Here is a 24769-nt window from a genome sequence, read left to right on the forward strand (position 1 = left end):
AGGCGCTGCCCGACAACACTGCAGCCATTTCACATGAAGAAGCAGGGAGGGGCACCCTCCCGGCCTCTCTGCGAGGAAACTACCTGTCCGTGGGGCTTTGCCATGAGGCACGACTCTGCTGAAGTGCATCTCACCTCATGGGGGTGAAGAGTGACGAGGCGGATCGCCTCAACAGGTCGTTTCTACCCCACCACGACTGGTCGATGCACTCAGGGATAGTGACTGCGATCCCCCAGAAGTGGGGTGTCCCCCAACCGGATCTGTTCGTGTCGGTTGGGAATGCACAGTGCCAAGGCTCGGCTTGCGCCGGGGTCTTGAGACTGGGTTGCTTTCAGATATGTTCCTCAGTAATGGGACGGGGACCCTCAGGTATGCATTCCCGCCCACTCCACTCCTGCCAAAGGTCTTACTGAACATAAACAGGGGCAAGGTGGATGTCATATTCACTGCTCGGGCCTGACCGAGCCAGCGCTGGCTCAGCATGCTGCTGGACCTTTCGTTCGCCCCACCCATGGGGCTCTGTGGCGGCATGACCATCTCTCCCAGGACCACAGTGCCCTGTTGCACCTGGTCCTGGATTCCCGGCAGCTCACGGCCTGGAGGCTCTGTGGCTGACGGAGGTAGGGGAGCCTGCTCGGTGCAGGTCCCACAACTCCTGCTGGGCAGCAGAGACCCTTTCTACACAGGTCGTGTATCAAGCTAAGTGGTCATGGTTTACCTCTTGGGTGGAGTCCCGGGGCATTCCGCTAGCCTCTTGCCTCCGCAGGCGACCTTGGAGTACTCCGGGGTCTGGTGCTGGCCTCGTTCACAGTCCACTTGGCAGCTATCTTGGCCTTCCATTACCCGCTAGCGGGGAGATCCCCGTTCTCCCATCCCACGTTGGTCAGGGTGCTCAAGAGGGTGGAGAGGCGGTATCCCCAGGTCAGCAACCCGGTGCCTCCCAGGGATATCAGCCTGGTCCTTTCGAGACTCATAGGGGCCTCCCCTTTGGACATGGCTTCATGCCCTCTGCCGCGCTTCGTGGACGGTAGCCTTCCGGGCGGCCATTACTTCAGCCTGGGGGGGTCTCCAAACTTAAGGCCTTGACCTCGGAGCCCCCTTTATACACTATTCTATACGGATAAACTGCAGTGGATGCCATGCCCAGCCTCCTAGCCTGGGTTGGTTTCTGAACCTCGTTGTAACTACGATTGATCTCTCCCTGTGTTTCCCAAACTGTGTGGTCTGGGTTTGGAGATGGCATTCGCTAGATGCGAGACGAACCCTGGCCTGTCACATCGAAGACACGGCCATTCCAGAAATTGGTGTAGCTCCTCACCGCGGGCGGGAGACTGGATGAAAGGATCACTGGTCTCCACCCAGCACATCTCTGAGTGGATCAGATCCTGCATCAGGTGCTGCTAGGAGGTGCCGCTGCCGGGTGTCATCACAGCGCATTCACCCAGAGCAAAAGCCTCATCTGCAGCTTTTTTGGAGAGAGTGCCCCTGCAGGACATCTGCAAAGCAGCCGCCTGGTTGTCAGTCCACACCTTCATGTCCCACTACGCCATCGTTCAGCAGGCGAGAGAGGACGTAGGATTCGGCAGAGCCGTGCTGAGGGCAGCTCACCGGTAACTCCTACCCACCTCCGAGGTATGGCTATTTAATCACCTATATTGGAATGGATATGAGCAATCACTCGAAGATAGAAAACAGGGTTACTTACCAGTAACTGTTGTTCTTCGAGATGTGTTGCTCATATCCATTCCACACCCACCCCCGGTCCCCACTGTCGGAGTTGGCAGAAAGAAGGAACTGAGGGGGCGGGGCGTAGGGCCGGCAGTGCCTCATGTGCTGCGGCATGGGCGCGGCACTCCAGGGGGCACCAGAGCTGGCCCTACGGAGCTAGCTAAGGGGAAAAAAGTTCCGAGAACCATGCACTATGGGCGTGCATGCACCTATATTGGAATGGATATGAGCAACACATCTCGAAGAACAAGTTACTGGTAAGTAACCCTGTTTTTTTTTCCTTCTGGCAAGGAAGCGTGGGAGAGAAATATGGACACTATTGATTCTATGTTTAAATACTTGAAAGGTGCTCAGATCCTCTGGTCATGGAGTAGTAAAAGTAACTTCATAGAAGTAAAGTGGTGGAATCATCCATAGCTGGAGACCTAAAACTAGAGGACAAAATACTAAATATGTTGCAGGCAACAAATGAGCACTCACAGGAGGCTGGATTACAGGACCTAGTAACTTGTTTTCTATAACTAATTTCTATGAGTAATGCACTAAAGAAAGTATTTACTGTAATTGTGTTTACTTGGCAGATACTGGGTCCCAAAAAACCAAGAGCGAAGATCCCAACCTTACTACTCCACTCCCAAGCATTGTTCCTGACCTTGAAAAAAGTTTAGGAGAAGCTTTATCCTCTATATTAGAGACTGAAATGAAAATTGCTTTTGGAAACCTGTGGATGGAGGTGGTTACCTGTGGTGTTTTGCCTGATATTTCAAATATTAAGTTCAAGATTGTCTCGAAGTCCAAAGTTCAATCTGTCTGCTTTTTGTATTAGCAATATTAATGACAAATAGGGCTGATACAGTACAATGATGTGGAAGATATCTCAAATTATATTAGTTTTTTATCTCTGAACTCATTTTCAGTTATAACCTCTTAAATATTTCAAACAGGTTTTTTGTTCAAAATGAAATTATGTCCTCTGTCATGATTTGTCAGGGACCCTGCTTCTGTACACAAAAGAGTTTCAAAGTTTGATCTTTAATCTAAACTGTTCATGTAAAAATGTACTAATAGGAAAAGAGATGTGATGGGAAACACTCTTTAAAATATTTGGAAAAAATTGATAAGTAATGCTGAAACAAGACTATAGTTCTGGTTAGGGGTTCTGGTAATATATTAAACCATGAGAGCTTGAGTAATTTGTCAATTATCCTGTGGTAGAATGTGTGTGAATTGCAAGGTGCCAATATGGCCATCTTACATTTTAGATAAATTTTTTTTAATCTATAGGACAGTTACTTACTTACATCACAGGCAACAGCAGTGGAAGCATTTCTCCCATCCCACTGCCAACTCCTGCTTCCCGCAACTGTTCTGCAATTCTACCTAGGGAAATTCAGTCTCCGTTCACATTCTGTCCTTTACCTCTTTTGGGAGTTTTCCTGTTGATGTTCTTGAGATGTGGACACCACTCTACCATGTATTGGGCTAAGAGCAGTAATTCATTTTACATAGGCCACTAAACAGTCATCTGATAACTTAATCACTACTAACCTGAAGGGAATTTGAACAAGTGACCTAAACGTGAAGATTCATGCTTTCTATTTCCAATCCTGTGAGCCATTCACTCACATAGAATATTGTTAAATTATATTATGTATTTTGATATTGGAATGATTGTTTGATGAGTAATGTATATGCAACATTACATTAATAGTAATTTATGTGCTGTCTGGATGGTCAATGTGAATTTTCAAAATGTATATTTTAATAACAGTAACTTTACATTTCTGTAGCATGTTCCATACACTTGAGCATCCAAGAACTCAAAGTCCTTTACCTTGCTTTCAGGTGGGAAAACTGAGGCACAAAGATTAAATGTCTTGTGAAAGTTCACACAGGAAGTCTGTGGCAGAGTTGGGAATAGAATCAAGATATCTTGACTCTAGCCACAAGATTATCCTGTTGTATAGCTCTGTATCTCTGAGAATTAACATTTTCATCTAGCAGGAATGGTTACTTACTTTATAATCATCTGCAGAAGCTGAACTTTGAGAGCTATCAACTTCAGAGAACTAACATTTCTTGTTTGAGCCTGTAAATCTTGAGTGCATTACAAATCGAATTTCCTTCAAAGAAATACTCCCTAAAACTCTATAAATAGTCCTAGTCACAGCAATGCAAATGTACTAATTGGAGTGCTTTTAGAAGGATCTGTACCTATGTAAGAGAGACCACCTGAGTAAAACTAAACTGAACAAGGCAATGGTTTGTCATGTGATATACAATCATTTTACCAGGAAAAACCCACCTAATCTTTTATTTCTGAGAATGCCTTGGATGCTTATTTCAACATGTACAATTGGCATTAAAGAGCAGTACATTGAGAAAATTGTGTGGTTATGAAGTTTTAAACTTTTCACTTTTAGATACTGTATCTGAAGCCCCCATGGACCCTAGCAAGCTTACTGCAGTGCTTTAAAAAACATTGGATGGCTGTATTTGGACATATTGTGCCAAGAAGTTTACTTGCAACCATTGAATGCCTGCATGAACATCTTTGTAAAGGTAAGAATCTTATGTGACTTCTTTTTAGTAATAAACTTCTAAATACAAACTTCTTGATTTGAGATCAAGCCCTCTAATCGCAGGAGTCTTAAGTGTGCATATTTAAAGTGTTTGTTTTTCTCCTTTTGATTCAAGAATAATGGGAGTTACATGGGATATTCAAGGGAGACTATACCCTGGAGAAGTAGGCTTTCTTCTGGATATTCACACGATGTGATTTTTCGGATGGGTGGCAAAAATTGCAATTTGCTGCATGCGAGTGTTGTGTAACTTTAGCCCCAAGAGCCATAATACAACACGTCAGTAAAAACAATTAGAAAAATCTGCTTGACCCTCAAATCTGCTCACACATGGGCCCTAAAATGAGGCAAGGTTTCACTACTACTTACGGAAGAAGTTACAAAAAAGTTGTTTCTTTGTGACTGTTTGATAGCCTTAATTAAATATTTTAAGTCTCCTGCTCCTTTTCTGTTTTTAACAAGAAATTGAAGAAACATGGACAGATACTACTAAAATCAGTCATTTTATAGGGTTTGTGTCAAATATTACATCTTCATGTGCCTGCCACCAGAAAGTGGAATAACATATCTAAGAACGTATGTAGATTTGGTCACCAGAGTACTGAAACACCTCCCAAATAGCCGTTGTTGTTTCTGTTTGTAATCCATCTATCTTGCTTCCTGGTTTGTAAAAAGAACGGCTTAATTAGTTTATAGGCATTTGTGTAGGTGTGCTGTGCCTCTGAAGAACTTAATGATGGAAAGCAAAGTCAAAGAGGTGAGTCTTGCATTTAGTTATGAAGTGTCAGTGTTTTTATGTGTTTCAGCGCTTGTAGGCTTGCTGGGATATTGTCCTCCAGAAGGTGTGCTGGGATAGATTATGAGCAGATTATCTGATAAGGACATGTTTTATGAGCCTGTGCCAGATTCTGAATGGAGGGTCATTTGATCCAAAATTAAAAGTCTTATCCCTACACACTGCTTGTGCCTCCCTGAAACTTTATCTAATGCTAATGATATGTATCCAAGATATTTCATGTATTGGCTGAAATAAACAATGTAGATGAGTCTTTTAATGTTTTTGTTTTCCATAAAACTGCAGTGTTGTAGACTTCTATTCTTACATTTTAATATAGGCACACAAGGTTTATTCCAGATTAACATTTGATGAGGATGAACTTTCCCTCCATGCTCTCGTTTTACCTACAAAAACAAACTTGCAATAGTTTGTGTGACATACCTGCCTGTTCCAGCCAGAGTTCTATATCTAGTAGCACTTGTAAAATGCTCCTAACCTTTCAGCTCCTTGAATTGAGTAGAGTGTGTAAGGTGCATCAGAGTTTGGGTTCTAGAGGAGACTTTTTTTTTTTTTTTTTTTTTTAATGTTTATTGATGTGCTAGCATTGAGACTACATTTTTAAGCTAACTGTTGGACTTTGACCACAGGTATTAAACCCTCGGAAGACAATAGTGCATGACGGTATACAATTTATGTCAATGGGATTTTCAGACTTTTTTGTTTGATAATCTTGCATAATACACATTTATTTCTATATGTATAGATTTAGAATGTTTAATTCCTACAATAATTGTACTAATGCCTTTTAAAAATACCTGGTGTTAATTATTTGGTTTGTTTGGAACTGTTAGCTTTTTCATTTACTGCATGTTCATTTTAATACCGAACTAGCCTACATATCTAAAACTGATGTTTGATTTCTATGTTCCTTCTTAATGTTTTTATATCAGGTAAGACAGTTGACCATGTAACAACCAATATCCTGCTCCGAGAATCCAAAAAGCTATTGCATGCTTTCAGCTCAAGGTCAGACTATGATGGTGTACTTCCACAGGCTTTTGCTCATGTGACTAAACTGCTCCAAATGCTTGCAGAGGTAAGCTGCATTTCAATGTACATAGTTTTTACACTAAAACTATGGCTTAACTAAAATTTTAGTGCCACCAAGCATTCACACTACAAACTAACTAAGGATTTTCTAATTCTTTGTTATAATGACAAAAAAAATTGCAAACAGTGCTGGGGGGGGTTAACAGGATTTTGTCATCATTGATGGGTCTCACATAGAACCCCTCTCCCACAACAAAAATTGTTTATAAAAATATCACTGACATAATTTTTCTTACCTCCATTTGTTTCTATTAACTTTCAAAGATGAGGTGAATGACTGAAAAGCAAATGCAGACTGCTGCTTTTTGACAAAGATTAAACATAGTATCACCTACTAGCCTGAATCTGAAGATGATTGGAATTGATTTAATCATTTTTTTCTCTAATTACTATGATTTTGTAAGATGCACTTGGTTGTTGAATGTCTCGGTGTATGTTGAGCTGCCCATCTTCTCCTCCTGACAACTCAGTTTGTGATTCAGTTGTGGAGTTTCTTCTTTGTGCGCTTCAGAAATTCTGTATGTCTAATTCCTCTTTCCCCTCACAAGAATCAAAGTTGATGAAAGAAAGCAGAAAGGTGGCACAGTATACTTGGTGGTTTTTGGACTGCCCAGTTAATAAGTATTACCAGAACTTTTCTGGAGCTAAGGATGAAAAATAGCATATAGGCTACAGAGGATGAAAGGCTTTTAAACACAACCAAAAGCCGTATTATAGTAGGGAAGTGGTAAATTTGAGCTAATTGGCCTTGCCAGTGTTCCTGGGAGACCAAAAAGAGGCTGTTGTTTTTGTGGTGTTTTTTTTTTGTTTTTTTTTTTTTTACACCTGAGTCATTTTTCCTTATATCCTTATTTCTGTTTTGCTATTGGGTTATTGAGGAATCATCAAGGTGTTGGCTGAAGATATTTTGGAGGACTCTACTAATTATTTATCTTTCCTCATTTTATATTAATCCAATTGATTATAACAGCAATTGCTGACTCCAACACTTTAGAACTTGAGTGTTTTAGTATCTGTGTGAGCTGTTTTATTTTCAATGTCAAATACATAGGTAATCAGTTAAGTTCTCTTCAGCAATGAGTTTTTCCTGAGCCCTTATCTAGTTTGCACTATATATGAATAAATCATTGGACTCAAGTTAGGTATGATTGACATTAAAGAAATTTAAAGCGCATTAAATAGAGTAGACGCAAGTGTTTTTCTGACTTTCTATATTAGTACTTTGCTCTTAAAGCAACTTATTTTTCTTTCTCTGTCTGTAAAACTATCATCTGAAAGTAGTGTCTTGCATGAATTACACAATCCAATAACATGGATTATTTGGAGGTTTTTTTCCCTGCTAAATTTGTCATGTTTAGAACAGTTAAAACTAGAGGATTTGTTCCCCTAATTTTGCCACTGGTTTCAGCTCTTATTCTTAGTATCCTCGTTTTTGCAGATGAGGAAAATATTTGCATACAACACAGCCTGTTGTGGTGTTTTTAATGAAGTAATTTTATATGTAAAGTACCCTGAGATCCTCACCATGTAAAATAACTTTTGTCAAGTATGTGTGACATGACTGTGTTTAAAGAAATTTCATGTCCTTGGTTTATAACTAATTTCAACATTCATTATCTTTTACTTTGACAAGCGTGTGCTTTACGTCTTTACGTAAAGATTAAACAGAATGGAACAATTCTGTTGTGCAGCTATATTTGGGGGAAGGCATGGTTTAAAATTTGCAAGTAACTTTTCTTTTCAGCTTTGGAATCTTCTATGGATTGACTATACATGGATAGTTCAGAAAAGGATAGTTCAGTGGCTAGGGCACTAACCTAGGACTTGGGAGACCAGGGTTTAGTTTCCTGCTCCACCATAGAAGACTTCTTTTGTGACTTTGGGCAAGTCACTTAGCCTCTCTGTGCTTCAGTTCTCTGTTTGTAAAACAGGAATAAGACGACTGCCCTACCTCAAAGGGACATTTTTTAGGTGTTATATTAAAGATTGTGAGGCTCTCAAACTATGGTGATGGGAGCTATATAAGTATCTTAGATACATTTCTCATTTTTAAAAAAGAGATTCCCATTGCTTATCTGAATGTAGTTTTCCTACAGTGTCTAACCCAATACTGTACGCTTGTCTGTTTCATAAGGTTGGGTCAGACAAGAGACAAAAATCATCAGAAACCCTCACAGCTCTTTCAGAAAACACTGTATGTGAAAAAATGGAAGATGTGGCAGTGCATCTGCAAACCTGTGAGGAAGGCAAGTCATTGTCTAACACTCAGCTGGTCCAAGATAAAAGACATCAGGAAATCTGGTCTGTCCTTGAAAGCGTTTGGAATACAATAAACCTGTACAGGTACAAAGTGCTGAATGAGTTTGGGAGCTTTTGCATGCTGTTGAGTGTTTTTGTGGGTCCTCCCCCACCCTCCCTGCAAACACACCATTTTTGGAAATTGTCTGCCTTTCCCTACAAGGCTGTCTTATTAGTGATGTACATGGGTTGGGGGGAAGGGGGAAATCACACATTCTAATTCTCTGTGTTAGTAATGACCTAGGAAATGCCATACTGCATCAGAGCCATGGTCCATCTAGTTCAATATACTGTCTCTGACAGTAGCAAGCACGACATGCTTCAGAGTAAGATGCAAGAACCCTACAGTAGGCTAATGTGAGATAGTATGCTCTCTAGGAAGATCTCATCCTAATCCCTAATAAAGATTGTCTTAAACTCAGATATTGAGGCTTTTTGCCTTAGGTATTATAATTTATTTATGCAAATGACCAATCTCTTTTTAAATCTCACTAAGTTCTTGGTCTCAGTGGGCTTAAAAAAAAGTGTATTAAATGTTTGAATTTTTAAATGAGATGTCTGAAAATCCACATCTGGGGTCTTAGTGCTCTGGTTTGCACAAATCAAAAATGGGATGTGCCTGCATGTTTTGCATTTTGAGACCCATGTGGAAAATTTTACCCTAAATTTCAGTAAAAGAGACATAGTTTTGCTTATATGCTAAAATCATTCACATTCTTTAAGGAAAGATAATCTGTTATAACTTTTAGAAAAATTAAAAATAAGGATTACATTTCATTTGTCAAATGTATTTATTTATGAACGGGTTTTTTAGAGTTCTGTTACACTTTTTGCTAGAATCCAACCCTGTAAAATGTGCTAAAGACTAATTTTTGACAACTAAGGTCTCAGCCATAGAGTGATTGAAATACTATTTATAAATTAGTGAGCGAAAATAGCTTCCTGGTTAGAAACTGGCATTAGCACTTCAGTGAGCAATTTACATAACCAGGGTCTTTTCCATACTCCGATTTTAGCCACCAGTGTAGTTGCAACAGCATAAATCCCTATCAGTTTACCAATGCAGTTTACTGTGGTTTGATTCTGGGGTAAATTGCACTGGTGTAATTCAGGATTTGACCGAGCTAAAATCTTAGTGTAGTCAAGGACAATTCCTTAGTATTCCCCTGTGCAGTATGAAAATACTAGGTTCCTTCACAGGAATGTGCTACTTAATTGTTTTGTAAAGTGCTTTGAAACGTCCTATGTCAACATAACATTTGTTTATTAAAGTAACAATATGTGATTAGAAATCTATTCTTTTAATTTACAGAACAACTGAATTAGTGGCTTCTGTTACCTGTTTAAGCACCTTACCTAAAACAAATGCACCTAAACAAAATAAAACCTTTCTACTCCTGTGTGTAGTGTTTTGAACAACATAGATGTAGCTCACATTTGTTCTTGACCTTTGAGACTGTGTGCATGTATGTGTACTTGGTAGTCAAAATATAGTATTTATGTGGTGATGTGTGTTTCTAGTTCCCCATGATATGAGGCAAAAAATAAGTCTATTTTTAGTGGCCTCTTCTGATAGAATGTTTTCGCTTGTTTTTTGCCCTCCTGTTAGTACTGAAATTTTCCAGAAGTTGGATCACAATATAATTACCACCACTGAGAAGATATCTTCACTCGAAGAAGTTTTTTTAGGCCTAGAGAAACTGATGGCAGCTGTCAATAATATTCTTGCAGGAATTCGTAGGTAAGTATTTTAGTGGACTGGATTGCATAACTTTTTTAAGTCTAAGCTGCAAAGTACTGTGTGCTCTGATATCTCTCCTTTTACTCATTCTAAAATTAGTACTTGTACTTACTTGGAAGAGTGTTTCTCGGTAAAAATATGTATATGGAGTTGTAGCAGACATTTTAAATGGCTAGCCATATCGATCTCTTGGAGCAATTTTTCCCTGCTATAATTTTGGGCCTTGGCTTCCAGCAATTGGTGACCAGCCAGTGATGGCCACACCAATGCAAACACTAAATGTAGGTTCAAAAATGTTAGGGCTTTTCCTGAGTAGTCTGAGTATTGTCTTTACTTCTGTAAGGTTATAGACTGCTCACCTATGAAAACAACTAGAAAAGCAATCTCCTAAGGTATCTTTGGGACTAATCATGTGATTGCTGAATTCCCTCAATTCCCATTGACTTCAGTGAACAATCACCATCTTGTAGGAGCTGGCCTCTAAATGCAGACAGAAAGTTTGACAGTGGCTGGCACGGGTATACTAAGGTGTTACAGGTCATTAATCTGTTATGTGCTAGGCATTGTGGAAGAAACAAGTGATCACTAATTATTTTGCACCCATCACTTCATTTTAGACGTGATGCAGTTCAGAGTGGGTCAGAAATTCATAAACTAAGATGCATCCAAATGGCTGAAATGGCTCCCTCTTTCAGGTTAACCAGTCCACTTTTAACACTGCTTCTGAATTTTTATAATAGACTTTAATATCTGTGGTGAAGACTATTTATCTACTAAATATGCTTTTTTCAAATGGTGTTTCAAAATGTGTATTCCTGACCCTCTCTTTTAAATTATATAAATTAAGGAATGAGAGACAATAGTTTTGTCAACCTAGGAACCATCTGTGTATATTGTGAAAACTCCACCTTTATATTTGTCTGTCTGTCTATTGTACTTACATGGTCTCCATCACCATATTATCTGACCACCTCACAATCTTTATCTTCACAACACCCTGATGAGGTAAGGCAGTGCCATTATCCTCATCTTACAGATGGGGCACTGCGGCACGGAGAAGCTAATTGACTTGCCAAGGTCACATGGGAAGTCTGTAGTGGAACAGGGAATTGAATAGAGGTTCTAGGTTAGTGCCTTAATGACTGAACCATACTTCCAATATGTGACATACTGTAACATCATGAAACCTTCATCTTTTTGTTTATTTCCAGACATGCTTTCCATTGCATTATGACAATGGAAGTAAATATTGCATTGACATAGATCATGTCATGCTTCTGCATAACACATTAGAAAACCTGTGAGCCAAAGTTTGGCTTGTTTAGCCTAGCAAAATGAAGGGTAAGAGGGGATCTGATTGCTCTCTATGTATGAATGCATTGGGGAGCAAACAGCAGGGAGGCTGAAGAGCTATCTAAGTTAAGTTATCTAAGTTATGAATAGATTTAGGCTGGAAATTAGAAGATGGTTTCTAACCGTCAGAAGCGTAAGATTCCAGAACAGCCTCCCAATAGGAGTTGTAGTGGCAAACAACTTAATTATTTTTGACAGAGCTTGTTATATTTGAGTGAAATTGTATAACTGGATTGTCAGGGGGCTTGGGAGGGAGGGAGGGACTACTGGTTCATGTTGGATTTTCCTAAAATCCTGATTCACACTTTAGCTGGACTTGGGGGTAACAGTGGATAAAAAGCTGGATATGAGTCAGCAGTGTGCCCTGGTTGTCAAGAAGGCTAATAGCATATTGGGCTGCATTAGGAGGAGCATTGCCAGCAGGTCGCGGGAAGTGATTATTCCCCTCTATTCAGCATTGGTGAGGCCGCATTTAGAGTATTGTGTCCAGTTTTGGGCTCCCTCACTACAGAAAGGATGTGGAGAAATTGGAGAGAATCCGGGGGGGGGGGAAACAAAAACGATTAGGGGGCTGGAGCACAGGACTTATGAGGAGCGGCTAAGGAAACTGGGCTTATTTAGTCTGCAAAAGAGAAGAATGAGGGGGGATTTGATAGCAGCCTTTAACTACCTGAAAGGGGGTTCCGGGGAGGATGGGGCCAGGCTGTTCTCGGTGGTGGCAGATGACAGAACAAGGAGCAACGGTCTCAAGTTGCAGTGGGGGAGGTCTAGGTTGGACATTAGGAAAAAGTTTTTCACTAGGAGGGTGGTGAAGCACTGGAATGGGTTACCTAGGGAGGTGATGGAATCTCCATCTTTGGAGGTTTTTAAGCTGAGGCTTGTTAAAGCCATGGCTGGGATAATATAGCTGAGGTAGTCCTGCTTTGAGCAGGGGTTTGGACTAGATGATCTCCTGAGGTCCCTTCCAACTCTAATATTCTATGATCTCTAGAGGTCAGGAAGGGAATTCTCTCTCCTCCCACCCCCAATATATTCTAGGGTTTTAGGTTTTTGTCACTTTTCGCTGAAACATCAGAGAAAGCCATAGCTGGAGATAGGACATTGGATGGAGTGGGCTGGTGCTTTGAGGTAATACCAAGCAGTGACTCTGACTCTCTCTCTCTCTGTCTCTCTCTGTGTCTCTCTCTCTCTCTCTCTCTCAAGTGCTTGATTGGCTGGTTCTTGCTCACATGCTTAGGGTCTAACTGATCTTCATATGTGGGGTCTGGAAGAAATTTTCTCCTAGGTCAAATTGGCATTGACCTTGGGATATTTCACCTTCCTCTGCAGTGTGGGGCAGGGGCCACTTGCTAGGATTATCTGGGCATATCTCACTTAATCAATACCCTGCCATTGCAGAGGCCTGAGACCTTCCTGTTCGCTGCCTGTGGAACACAATGGACTTGTCTCATGAGGAGGATGATACTTTGGTCTAAACCCAGGTGTGGGGGTGCTACGTGGTGTTTGGTGGCTTGTGATATACAGGAGGTCAGACTATATGATCTGGTGGTCCTTTCTGCTCTTCAAACTCTGAGCTGGACGAGCTGCAAGGTGCTCATGTTCATTGTCTGACTTTTAATTAAGGATTTTAATTAAATAGAACGTTGATTACAATAAAAATATAATAGTAGTAAGCCCTGACCATTGGGCTAAGCAGTGTACTCCCACAACAAAAAGACTGTCTCTGCACAGACATTCTTGCAATAACCTAAATAATATGGTGTGGTGGTGATTTCTGTACAGCAAATTAATAGATGTAACAACAGAATGTCCTTTTTAAAAGAAAGCTGCTCAAATGCTATAAAGATGGACACAGAATAAAAGTGCATGTAGAAATAAAACAAAAGCAAAGTTGTAGCCAACTCCTGTTTTTGATGATGACTTGTGTAATATCTGTGGACATGTATTTTTTTGTGTGGTTTAGTGCCCTTAGCTGAGATTGGACTCATACAGTAATAGCAGAGGCAAGAACATTTAATTATTCTATTTAAAAAAATGTTTTTTAGTTTATTCTCAGACAATTGGGCTGATTTTTATTTCTTTTTTGCAGTTTCATGGTTGTCAGGGAGCTAATAGTATCTGTTAGTGTTCATTGAGAACAATATCCTTAACAAGAATAAGACATTTATGGAATGTCAAGGTTATTTGTATACTAATACAGTGGAAAAGTGTTGGGGCGGGAGAGGGTGAGCGTTGTTAGTGTTGAGGTTGAATTCCAAACTCTCTTCTTATATGCCATTTTAAATAACTATCTCTGTCTTCACTTATGGGCGGGCCCTTTAGAAATTAATAGGGATGAAATTGTGTAGGGTTATATAGAAATTACTGTAAAAATCTGTTAATTGAGAATTATTTTCCAAGCTTTTTAAATCATCCCATAGAAAGCCTATAAAATCTAAAGCAACAATATAATTCTCTTTTAAATTATACAGTATAAGATTTTTAAAAGATTACAAAAAAGATTTCCACTTTTTATTAAAACTTATAGAAGTTTTCCATATAGTTACTTCTAGATATTATAGCCTTTATAGAATGGATTTTAAAAAACAACAAAAAACCCGCCTCACTGTATGAATTTCACTTGTGTTTAAAAAAAAAAAAAAAAAAAAGTGTGTGATGTAGCAGGGAGGTGTGGCCACTCTCTGAGATTGACACTGAGGGAGGGCCATCCACTGCCTGGTGGGTGAAAGCAGGAAGTCCACACCTGCCAGACCGGAAGAAGAGGGACAGGAAAGGAACAGGAAGTATAAAAGGCGGGCCCTTATATCTCAGTTGAAGAGGAGAAGTCGAGGGATACAGACGCTTCCTGCATGCTGCCAGCACCGGAGCCCGCCAGAGACTCCTGCCATTTCAGTGATGACCCTGAACTACTAGAGTCGCTGGAGACGCCTGATGACAAGAAACTGCTGGGGTTACCACTGACTAAGGAGGCGAAGGATGACCCTGAGGCCCAGGTACACTATGGGGACAGGGTAGGAAGAAGGCTAGGGTAGCCGACCACAGTCTGACTGTGCTCGTAGTGGAGCATCGGTCGGCACGTTTTGGCTAGAGCCCCGCTGACCCAGGGGTGGAATGTTCTCTCACAGTTAGGGCCCTGGGCTGGGACGCAGTGAAGTTGGATGGACCTGCGTTCTCCTACCCTTCCGCCACGCTGCCACTGATGCAAGACCCCCACTAGGCTGGGAAACCTCTATCAATGCTCAACCCCCTTGCCTGCGAGATGAACTTCTGCTCGCCCTGCCTGAGGGCCAGGGTCCCTCGAGCTTTGTACTGCCCATAACCAAGTTGGGAATCCCAGGAACTCAGAGTTCCTCCTCTTAAATGGCCTTCCTCTGAGATTGATATTGAGGGAGGGTCACTGCTCCCTTTGCATGCCTATGCACTACATGTGATTAAAAGTATATTTATACATCTAAGAAGCTTCAGGGAACAGAGTATCAGATAAAAGGTCCTTTGTGATGTTAATTTTCAAACTTGTAGTAGGGGACATTGTGGAGAAAAGAATTCAGGGACATAGGAAGCTTCAGTCCAAAATTAAATGTATACCCTGTAAATGTAGGGCTTTTTCTCTTTTTAACCTTGATTACAGGTATTTAAATCAGTCAGAAGCTCCTGAATTGCTTTTCCCCCAAAATATTCAAAACCCATTTATTCATCAACTCCAAGTGATTAGAGTATTGAACATCAAAATAAAAAGCCTGAACTTGAGGGGAAAAAATTCATACCACTTGGTTGATGTGGTTGCTATGCTGTATGTGTGAACTTTAAGAAAATAGATTAAATTAACCTTATTTTATTTAGTCTTCTTTTTTTTTAAAGTTAGGTTCACACTTGTTACATTTTGGATTCTTAGTAAAATAATGATACGCTTACAGGAAGGAGCACATCTGAGAAAAGACGATTATTAAAATTGGAATTAATTCTTCATAATGTTTGAGGTAACGTATCTCAGGGTAAAACAATCCTTTTTTGTCTTTTCCTTCAGATTTGCAAGAGAAATTGCCCAAATTAAATCCTGTGAAAGAGACTAGGGTGTCTACTAGAAAGTTAAATTAAAAACTTAACCAGCTTCAAAATTTCAGACCAAAAATCAAGCAGTCCATTCCTATGGAGAAATTGGTGATGATGTAATTTCAGTTCTTTTTATAGACAAATATGTGGGATTACTGTAGGCATCTAAAGGTTAACTGTATACTTCTAATTACTAAAACCAAGTTTACTTACATGATACATGCATAGATTTTCTTTTTGTTCAGTGAACTTTGTAATTAAAGTTGAAAAAAAGATGAAACTTTAATTACATGATCACATACATAATTGAAAGCTATACATATGAAGAGAATTTCTTCATTTCCTAGCAGGAATTTCTGGTGTGCATGTGTGAGAGAGAAATCCAAGACCAATACTGGCAACATTTTCAGGTGCCTTGCTCCATACCATGGCCTACAATAGTGCTTCCTAGCAAGAAGTGTTTGCAGTATTGTGACTCTAAAAATATAGAATATATAGTTTAATTGTGTAATAATGCATAATATATCATGTCTCTTCTGTTTTCTCGGCAGCAGTTAACTAAAGCAGTAGAGTTGCCTCCAGGTCTGCATCTAAAAAAATCTGATTTATATTCCACTGATATTCAGATTAGTGTTTTTTTAAAAAACACACACGAGTTTAGGACTGGGAGGAGTGAGGAAATTAGTGTTGTGGGGTTTGGCTCTTTTTTTTTTTTTTTTTAAAGTCATAGGGTTAGGACATGATTTTTCTTGTTTTGTGTTTAAAGTCCTATTGGTTAAGAATTTAAGTTTATTATTTATTAAAATGTTGAATTTTCAAAAAAGAGGGCAAAAATCTAACTTAAACGTAAGTTAAGAGGAAAAGGTGATATGCTAGTCAATAGTGTAAATGATTGTTATTATAATGTAGATGAATGAATCAATCTTGAAGATGTAAGATTTTATTTATTTATTTATTTATTTATTTTTAAAGACATGGATACCACATTTTCAAAAGTACTCAATTCTCACCTGTGTGCCAAAAACAAATGGCCAGGTTTTCAAACGAGCTGAGCACAACGAGAGTTGCTGCTGGGTGCCCAGTACTCTTGAAAATCTGACCCACTTGTTGCTGCTGAACACTTGAAAATCTCTCCTGTTGTGCTCGAATTTTAGAAATATTGAACACATGTAACTCTCATTGACTTTAGTTGGAGTTGTGGGTGCTTGCCACTCCTGAAAATCTGGCCTCTTACTTGGTGTATAAATGGTAGCTGAACTCTTTTGGAAATCTGTCCCTTAGTGTACAGAGAACTGACTTTTTCAGGGGATTGGCTGTGGGATATGAAGCCTTTCATTTGCAGGTTGAGTGTTTGAATCCAGCCCACATTAGTAAGGGATGAAAGTCCACTGCTTTGTAATAGTTCAGTGGCCTGCGGGAAATGCCTCGGTGGTGTCTTTATTTTTTGCTAGTTTATAAACATCTACATCATAAAATAATTGTCTTAATGGAAATGAATTGGAACCAGTACTGTTTCCATTTCCAGATTAGACAGAGATAGCTGCTAAGGGAACTTATACCACTCAAAAACAAGGACTGTTCCAAAGCAGAGTTTGATCTGTTTGGTAAAATTAACCCCTTAGTTCTTCTTTGAGGGCTTGCTCATGTCGATTCCCTGTTAGGCGTGTGCTCGTGCACGGCTGTCGGAGATTTTTTGCCTTAGTGGTATCCGTAGGGCCAGCCCTGGTGCCCTCTGGAGTCCTGTGGTATATGAGGCGCTACCAGCCTCGTTCCCCTTCAGTTCCTCCTTTCTGCCTGTAATGGCTTTCTCTCTTGTGTATGCAATTGCCTAGTGGTTCTTTTCTTGCTAGTTCTTGTAAATAGTTGTTAGTTTGCAATTCGGAGAGCATGGTCCCTTTGCGGACATTCGCCCAGCAATGGGGTATGCCCCGGTCTCTAGGCTTCAGACCATGTTCTGTGTGCCACAAGTCCTTCCTGCTTAACGACCCTCATGATAGTTGCTTAAAGTGTTTGGGTGAAACACACATGAGGGACAGGCATACAATTTGCAAGGGCCTCAGGCCATGGATTATAAAAGACAGGGATGTTCACCTGAAAGCCCTGTTAATGGAGGCAGTACTCAGATTGGCCTTGGAACCCTCTTCCTCAGATTCAGTTCTGAGTACTTGAGTGTCGGTGCAGAGCTGCTTCACCCTCATCGGTGCTGAAGAAGTGGCAAAAGAAACAACAAAGCCGGTCCCCTGTGCCAAAGAGGGATAAAAAGGCAGGGTTGGGGAAAGGACCCATGTCAGGCCAATCAATTGCCCCAAAGCAGCTAAAGCCAGCCTTTCCTCCTAGGGTGAAAAGTCCTCTGAGGGAGCCACCCCTGACTCCTGGGAGCAGAAGAGGGCCCCCCTCTGCGTAACGTTGCCATTGATGCCGGAGTCCTTCCCACCAGCCAGGGACTTGATGGCCCTCCCAGTCCCTACCACTCTGCTGGCCTTACCTTCAGCACCAGAGCTGGTGAAGGCACTCATCTCCAATGGGCAAGCCAGCCATGGGACCACCACAGTGGGCAGTGCAATGGCACCATTCCCCATCTTGGCCCCGGTCCACGACAGTTCGGATGAGATCTCTGACACCATGGAGAAGATATCCACCATCTTGATCCCGATCTCCAGCCCAGAAGAAGGACTTGCCAACTTCATATCACCAATTGCTGTCACCATGGTACCGGTCATCGCCTTGGCAGCACCTATCACCGGCATGTTGTGGTCGCTGGACAGCCGGCACTGATCCCCAGCACTGCGTGGTCACACACTGTCATACCAGCACCATTCCCCTCCAATGTGGCACCACTCGGGAATCCTGTCACTGATCACCTTCCTCCTGGCATCACTCACTGGTTCTGCACTGCAGCCATCAGGAGGGGAGCCATGGCTGCAATCTTCAGGGTTGGCTCAGGAGGTGCAGCAGTCCATACAGGACCTCCAATTAGACAGGAGTGCCCTATTTTCAGAGAAAACGGATACCAGGATTCATGGCCTAAAATACTTCAGGGCCCTCCCAGTGCCTCCCATTCTGTTGGCCTTACCTACAAGGCACCCATCTCCAGTGGGTAAGCCAGGACCCTACAATCCCTTGGCCTCCATACACCCGTGGGGTCTAGGAGACAGTTCCAGCCGCCATAGCCACCTAGATATTCAGGTTAACCATGGCAGGGAACCTACAGCAGAAGGGATAAAGAAAAAGTGTTCAAACACTGCGGTCCTACCTCCTCTCTGACCACCTAATCGGGGCCTGTGCGCCATCAGAGTGGCACGCGGCAGGTGTTTGAGTGCACCTGAGGATGGCACCCCCAGTCTGGCCTCAGGAACCAAACCCCCCTTCTATTTTTGAACAGTCTGTTCCCCTTCCTTTCTGCATGGGCCTAGATTACATTGGACCGTTGGGTCCTCCAGTATCATATCAGAGGGCTATACCCTGCAGTTTTCTTCAGACCCCTCCCTCCCATCTTTCCACCCCATCCCTTTACAAGGCCCCTTCCCATGAGCAACTCCTCATTCAGAAGGTGAAAACCCTCCTATGGGCAGGAGCTGTGGAGGAAGTTCCTTGAGACCTGAGAGGGAAGGGGTTTTACTCCCATTACTTTCTTGTAACAAAGGCCAAAGGAGGTCTCAGACCCACCCTGGACCTGCGGCGCCTCAACAGATATCTCAAGAAGTTCTGCATGGTCTCCCTAGCCTCCATCATTCCATCTCTGGATCCAGAGGACTGGTATGCTGCCCTCAACTTAAAGGATGCATATTTCCATATCTACATTTTCCAAGGCCACAGTAAATTCCTCTGATTTGTGGTGGCCCGGTGTCACTATCAATTCATGGCGCTGCTCTTTGTCCTCTCTTCTACCCCAAGAGTTTTCACAAAATATATGGCAGTAGTGGCCTCTTACCTGAGGTGTCGAGGGGTGCAAATTTACCCATACCTAAACAACTGGCTCAGCAGCGGCAAGGCACAATCTTAGGTCCAGCACAGTCTCAGTATAGTGAGATCCACCTGTCAGATTCTGGGCCTGCTCATAAATGAGCAAAAATCAACTCTGTCCCTGTTCAACAGATAGAGTTCATAGGGGAGATTCTCAACTCCACCGGGCAAGAGCCTTACTTTTGGAATCCTGGTTCCAAGTAACATCCAGACTCCTTATGGATTTAAAATCCCACCCAATCATGACTGCTCATTCATTCCTCAAACTGCTAGGACTTATGACAGCATACACGTACATAGTCTGGCATGCTTGACTACGTGTCTGGCCCCTGCAGTTGTGGCTAGCATCTGTCTTCATTCCTAGCAAGCACAGAATGTTCGGTTATCCTTAACTTGGTGGACAGACCTTCACTCAATGTTACAGAGAGTACACTTCGTGGGGCTTTCCCCCTCAGAGATGCTGGTTTCTGACACTTTTTTTTGAAGCTGGGGTAGAGAGCCCACTTCAATGACCTGAGCACCCAGGGACTCTGGATGCAGGAAGATTGCTCCCTATGCATTAGGGATGTAAAAGCCTAAACGTTTAAATGGTAATCAGCTGTTTAAATATTTTAAAATATTTAAAACAGTTGATTACCATTTAAACTGGAGGGGGAGTGGCAGCTGGGCTCAGCTCCTCATGAGTGAGAGCAGTTGGGCAGCTCTTGCTTGGGTGGAGATGCGGAGCCCAGGGCAGCTCCCCTCTGCACGCGCGGAGGGGGAGCTACAGCTTGATAGCTTTCACTTGGCAGTAAGGAGCTGAGCCCCCACGCGTTTAACTGTTTAAGCGTTCTATTTTTAGAAAGTTTAAATGGATTCTTTATTAACTGAATTTTTACATCCGTACTCCACACAAACGTCAAGGAGCTCAGGGCGATACGCTTGGCTTGTCAGACATTCCTTCCCTACCTGGCTGGCAAGGTATTCCAAATTTTGACGGCTAATACTGCCACGATGTTTTACATCAACAAGCAAGGCGGTGCTCAGTTGTCTTCTGTGTCAGAAGGCTAGCCAATTATGAAACTTCTGCATTCAGAATGCCATCCACAGTGTAGCTTCACATCTCCCAGGCACCGGGATGCGCTGATGGACCTTCTCAGCATGTCCTTTTCATCTTGCCGTGAGTGGTCACTCCACCCAGAGGTGGCCAATGTGATTTTTTCCAAAGGCAGGGAACTCCCAAAGTTGATCTGTTCACGTCCAGGAGGAACAGAAAGTGTAACCAATTCTGTTCCATTCATGGGCTCGCCAGAGGCTCTCTGTCCAATGCCTTCCTGCTCTTATGGGCAGGGACATTGATGTACACCTTCCTGCCAGTGCCACTGGTCCACAAAGTCCTGTTGAAAATCAAGCAGGACAAAAAGTGATACTGATAGTCCTGGAGTGGCTGTGCCAGCATTGGTTTGGCATCCTACTGGAGCTCTCAACAGCAACCCCCTTGAAGCTGCCATTTAGACCGGACTTATGTCCCAGAACTACAACTGTCCGTTGCACCTAGTATCCCTGCACCTGACAGCATGGCTGCTGCATGGCTGAATGCAGAGGAGCAGAGTTGCTCAGCGCAAGTTCAGCAAGTGCTCTTGGGCAGCAGGAAAGTTTTCTACCACAGCAACTACCTGGCCAAATGGAGAGGTTTTCTGGTTGGGCTTCAAACTGGAACATTTCACCTCACTAAACCTTGATACAGGTATTTAACAAGGCACTGTGGCCTTCCTCAGAGCCTGGGCCCAAGGAAGGGTCGCGGCACCCTGGCTGGACTGCACCAGGCCCTGCAGGCCAAGCCACCTGGAAGCAAAGGGGCGGAGCCAGGGCCAGGTAGGGAACTATAAGAGGCAGGCCCAGCAGCTCAGTCAGGGGGAAGCTGCTGCCAGAGGCAGATGTGTCTTCCCAGAGACTGCAGTCTAGGCCTTCCCCAGGCCGTGCGGCTGTTTGGTGCAACCGCCCTGCCGACCGGAGCCTCCAAAGCCTGCCCAAATTGCTGGGCCTGAGTGACTGGGTAGGGCCGCCAGGCCTGAGTGAGTGGGTGGGAGAAACCCCTTGAGGCCGGCCCTGACCTGGAGGAGCTGCCTGACGTGGAGGACCCACCGGAGTGGACTGAACCTTGTGGACCAGAGGAACCCCTGGGGCCTTGTGACCTGGAGGAGCTACCCTGTGCGGACGACCCTGAGGAGTTTCTGGACGTGCCGCTGGTTGACAGTGAGGGACTTGTAGGACGCTCGCTTGCTGTCTCCCCCAGCGACCTGGAGGGAGATATGTGGATGCAGGTACCCAGGGATGGGTGGGAGGAAGCAGCCCAGGGACAGCCAACCAGAGAGTGGCTAAGTGCATAGCTGGACCAGTCAGCGTGTTGCAGCTGGATCCCCACTGACTCAGTGGCAAAACACTTTGCCACTGATAGGGCCCTGGGCTGGGACGTAACGGCTGCCTTATGCGCCTTTGCACTCAGTTGGCAAAGTTGGATGGGTGTATTATGGAAGGCCAGGGAAACCAAGTCACTAGTGAGGTAGGAACTGGACTGTGCCATGCACATCTCACTTATGCATAGAGACTCTCAGAACCAGTTGTCACCCCAGATGGAGCCAACCAAATGACTTTCATTATTTAATCTTCAGTACATACAAATATTTTTATGTTCCCTATCTCCATTGTGTGAGTGCCATTATTTAAAATGTTAATTGGTCCATCTTCCATAGTTTTGTGCTGAGAGGGGGAAAAAACTCTCTATTACCCTGTTTGAAATAAAACCCATCCCTGACTTGACTTGCTGACATGTCCTTTCCTGTCTGACTATAGAATAGAACCTTTTGGGGGAAGTAGAGGCAAACTCTGGAAGTCTTGTTGCTACTCTTCCCACCAAGGAATTCTACAGCAATCTATAAAATTAGTGGGCTGGGGCACATGACTTATGAGCAGAGGCTGAAGGAGCAGGGCTTATTTAGCCTGCAGAAGAGAAGAGTGAGGGGGGATTTGATAGCAGCTATCAACTACTTGAAGGGTGGGGGGAGGGGGGAGTTCCAAAGAGGATGGAGCTAAACTGTTCTCAGTGGTGGTAGATGACAGAACAAGAAGTAATGGCCTCAGGTTGCAACGGGAGGAGGTCTAGGTTGGATATTAGGAAACTTTTTCACTAGAAGGATCATGGAACACTGAAATGGGTTACCTAGAAGATGGTGGAATCTCTATCTTTAGAGGTTTTTAAAGCCCAGCTTCACAAAGCCCTGGCTGGGATGATTTAGTTGGGATTAGCCCTGCTTTGAGCAGTGAGTTGGACTAGATGATCTCCTGAGGTCTCTTTCAATCCTAATAGTCTGTGATTCTATAAATCTTAGATTCCTCAACTTGCTTATTATTTGACAACCAAACTGAGTGGAATCAGAATTTAAACGCCTAGAGTATAAAAGGGAGATAAGTAATAGCCAACATGGATTTCTCAAGAACAAATCATGGTAACCAACTTAATTTTCTTCTTTGACAATTCTTGTGGATAACTCTTATGGACACTTTCCTAGCAGATAGCAGGGAATCCATAGACATTTTGATTTTTTTTAGTAAGGCTTTTGACACAGTCCTACATGGCATTCTCATAAGTAAACTAGAGAAATGTCTAGGTGAAATTACTATAAGGTGGGTGCACAACTTGTTGAAAAACCATACACAGAGGAGTTATCAATGATTCCCTTTCAAACTGGGAGACCTATCCAGTATGGTTCCAAGGGGCCTGCCCTGGGCCCAGTACTGTTCAATAATTTCATCAATGACTTGAATTATGGAGTGAAGAGTGTGCTTATAAAAACTTGCAGATGACATCAATCTGAGAGGGGTAGCAAGCACTTTGGAGGGCAGGACTAGAGTTCAAAATGAAATTGATAAATTGGAGAATTAGTCTGAAATCAACCAGATGAAATTCAGTAAAGCCAAGTATAAAGTACTGCACGTAAGAAGGAAAAATCAAATGCACAAATACAAAATGGAGAATAACAGGCTAGGCAGTCGTACTGCTGAAAACGATCTGGGAGTTACAATGGGAGTTACAAATTTAATATAAACTGAAAATGTGATGCACTTGCAAAAAAGTTAATATCATTCTGGGGGTATATTAACAGGAGTGTTGTCTGTAAGATAATATGGGAGTAATTATTCTGCTCTGCTTGGCACTGGTGAGGCCTCAGCTGGAGTACTGTCTACTTTTGGGCACCATACTTTAAGGAAGGCTGTGGATGCTACCTTCAGCCTTTTGGGAAGGTAGACTAATTCATTCGATGGGAGAGCACTCTCCCATTAACTGAGCAGGACTACGCAGACTCGCTCAATCAATGCCACTGCATCAATGCCTGCTGCTGTGGCAGTGTAAACATGCCCTAAGAGTTAAAGGTTATTCAAGTGCAAATCCCAACAAAGTACTCTCTAAAGGCAAGAAAAATGTCCAGTTCAACCAGCATTCACATCTTCTCCAACTTTCTCTCCTATACTTTCCCAGTCTGAACTTTGGGAAATTTGGCTCTGGATCTAAATTGTGCAGCATGTCCCCCATCTATTATTTGGTTTGATATAACCCTTATATTTCAGGATAGATAAGTTTACAGTTGATACAATGGTTTTCCACACTTCACTTTTTGTGCTTGCAGTCTAATGTTGGGAATGAAGGTACAATAATTTTATATTGTAGAGTTACTGTATGGGTGTTCTTTCTTTGCTATCTGACTTTTGTTCTGACTTCCCCTCTCATCACATATGGAGCTGTATATAATTTGGCAACTGGAAACCACATTTCTCCAGATTTTGGTATCCCGTTTTACCTATGCTATAGATGACAGACATGGTAGTTAAAACAAATGTAGCATTTCAACTAGAAAGGATTGCTGACTGAAATCGCCACTCAGCTTGATGGCTACACAACAGCCAATTTACTGGCAGCCTTAATTAACTGTGTCGTGCTTAAAGTTGCTAAGACATTAGGAATTTACTAAGGCATTTGCTGTATTGATAAGGGTCAATCTAGCTTTAGGCAAACTGTATACAGCGTCAAGGGCAGCAGGGATGGCCTGGCCAAACCAGAGTGGCATTGCAACTCCGAGCCCTTGTGTGATGATGGGGACAGTTAGGCTAAACCTGAGTGACCTGGCATTG

The 24769-nt window shown here is 42.5% G+C and overlaps 1 protein-coding gene across 2 annotated transcripts in view; it reads left to right on the forward strand.

Moving 5' to 3' along the window:
- SWT1 (SWT1 RNA endoribonuclease homolog) overlaps positions 1-24769 on the forward strand; it is an 81997-nt gene that overhangs the window by 39389 nt on the left and 17839 nt on the right. The window contains exons 12-17 of one of the 2 annotated variants that reach the window (XM_067535120.1): positions 2310-2461; positions 4152-4290; positions 6039-6184; positions 8333-8541; positions 10106-10237; positions 10855-11141. In XM_067535120.1, the coding sequence (XP_067391221.1) occupies positions 2310-2461; positions 4152-4290; positions 6039-6184; positions 8333-8541; positions 10106-10237; positions 10855-10984 (908 nt within the window). In that variant the 3' untranslated portion in view covers positions 10985-11141. Of the gene's footprint in view, positions 1-2309; positions 2462-4151; positions 4291-6038; positions 6185-8332; positions 8542-10105; positions 10238-10854; positions 11142-24769 lie in introns of those variants that run through there. The other variant, XM_067535119.1, reaches the window with a different exon arrangement.

Source organism: Emydura macquarii, unplaced genomic scaffold (assembly GCF_026122565.2).
Source record: "Emydura macquarii macquarii isolate MOO-44397 ecotype Brisbane River unplaced genomic scaffold, CSIRO-AGI_Emac_v2 contig_3477, whole genome shotgun sequence".
NCBI lineage: Eukaryota > Metazoa > Chordata > Testudines > Chelidae > Emydura > Emydura macquarii.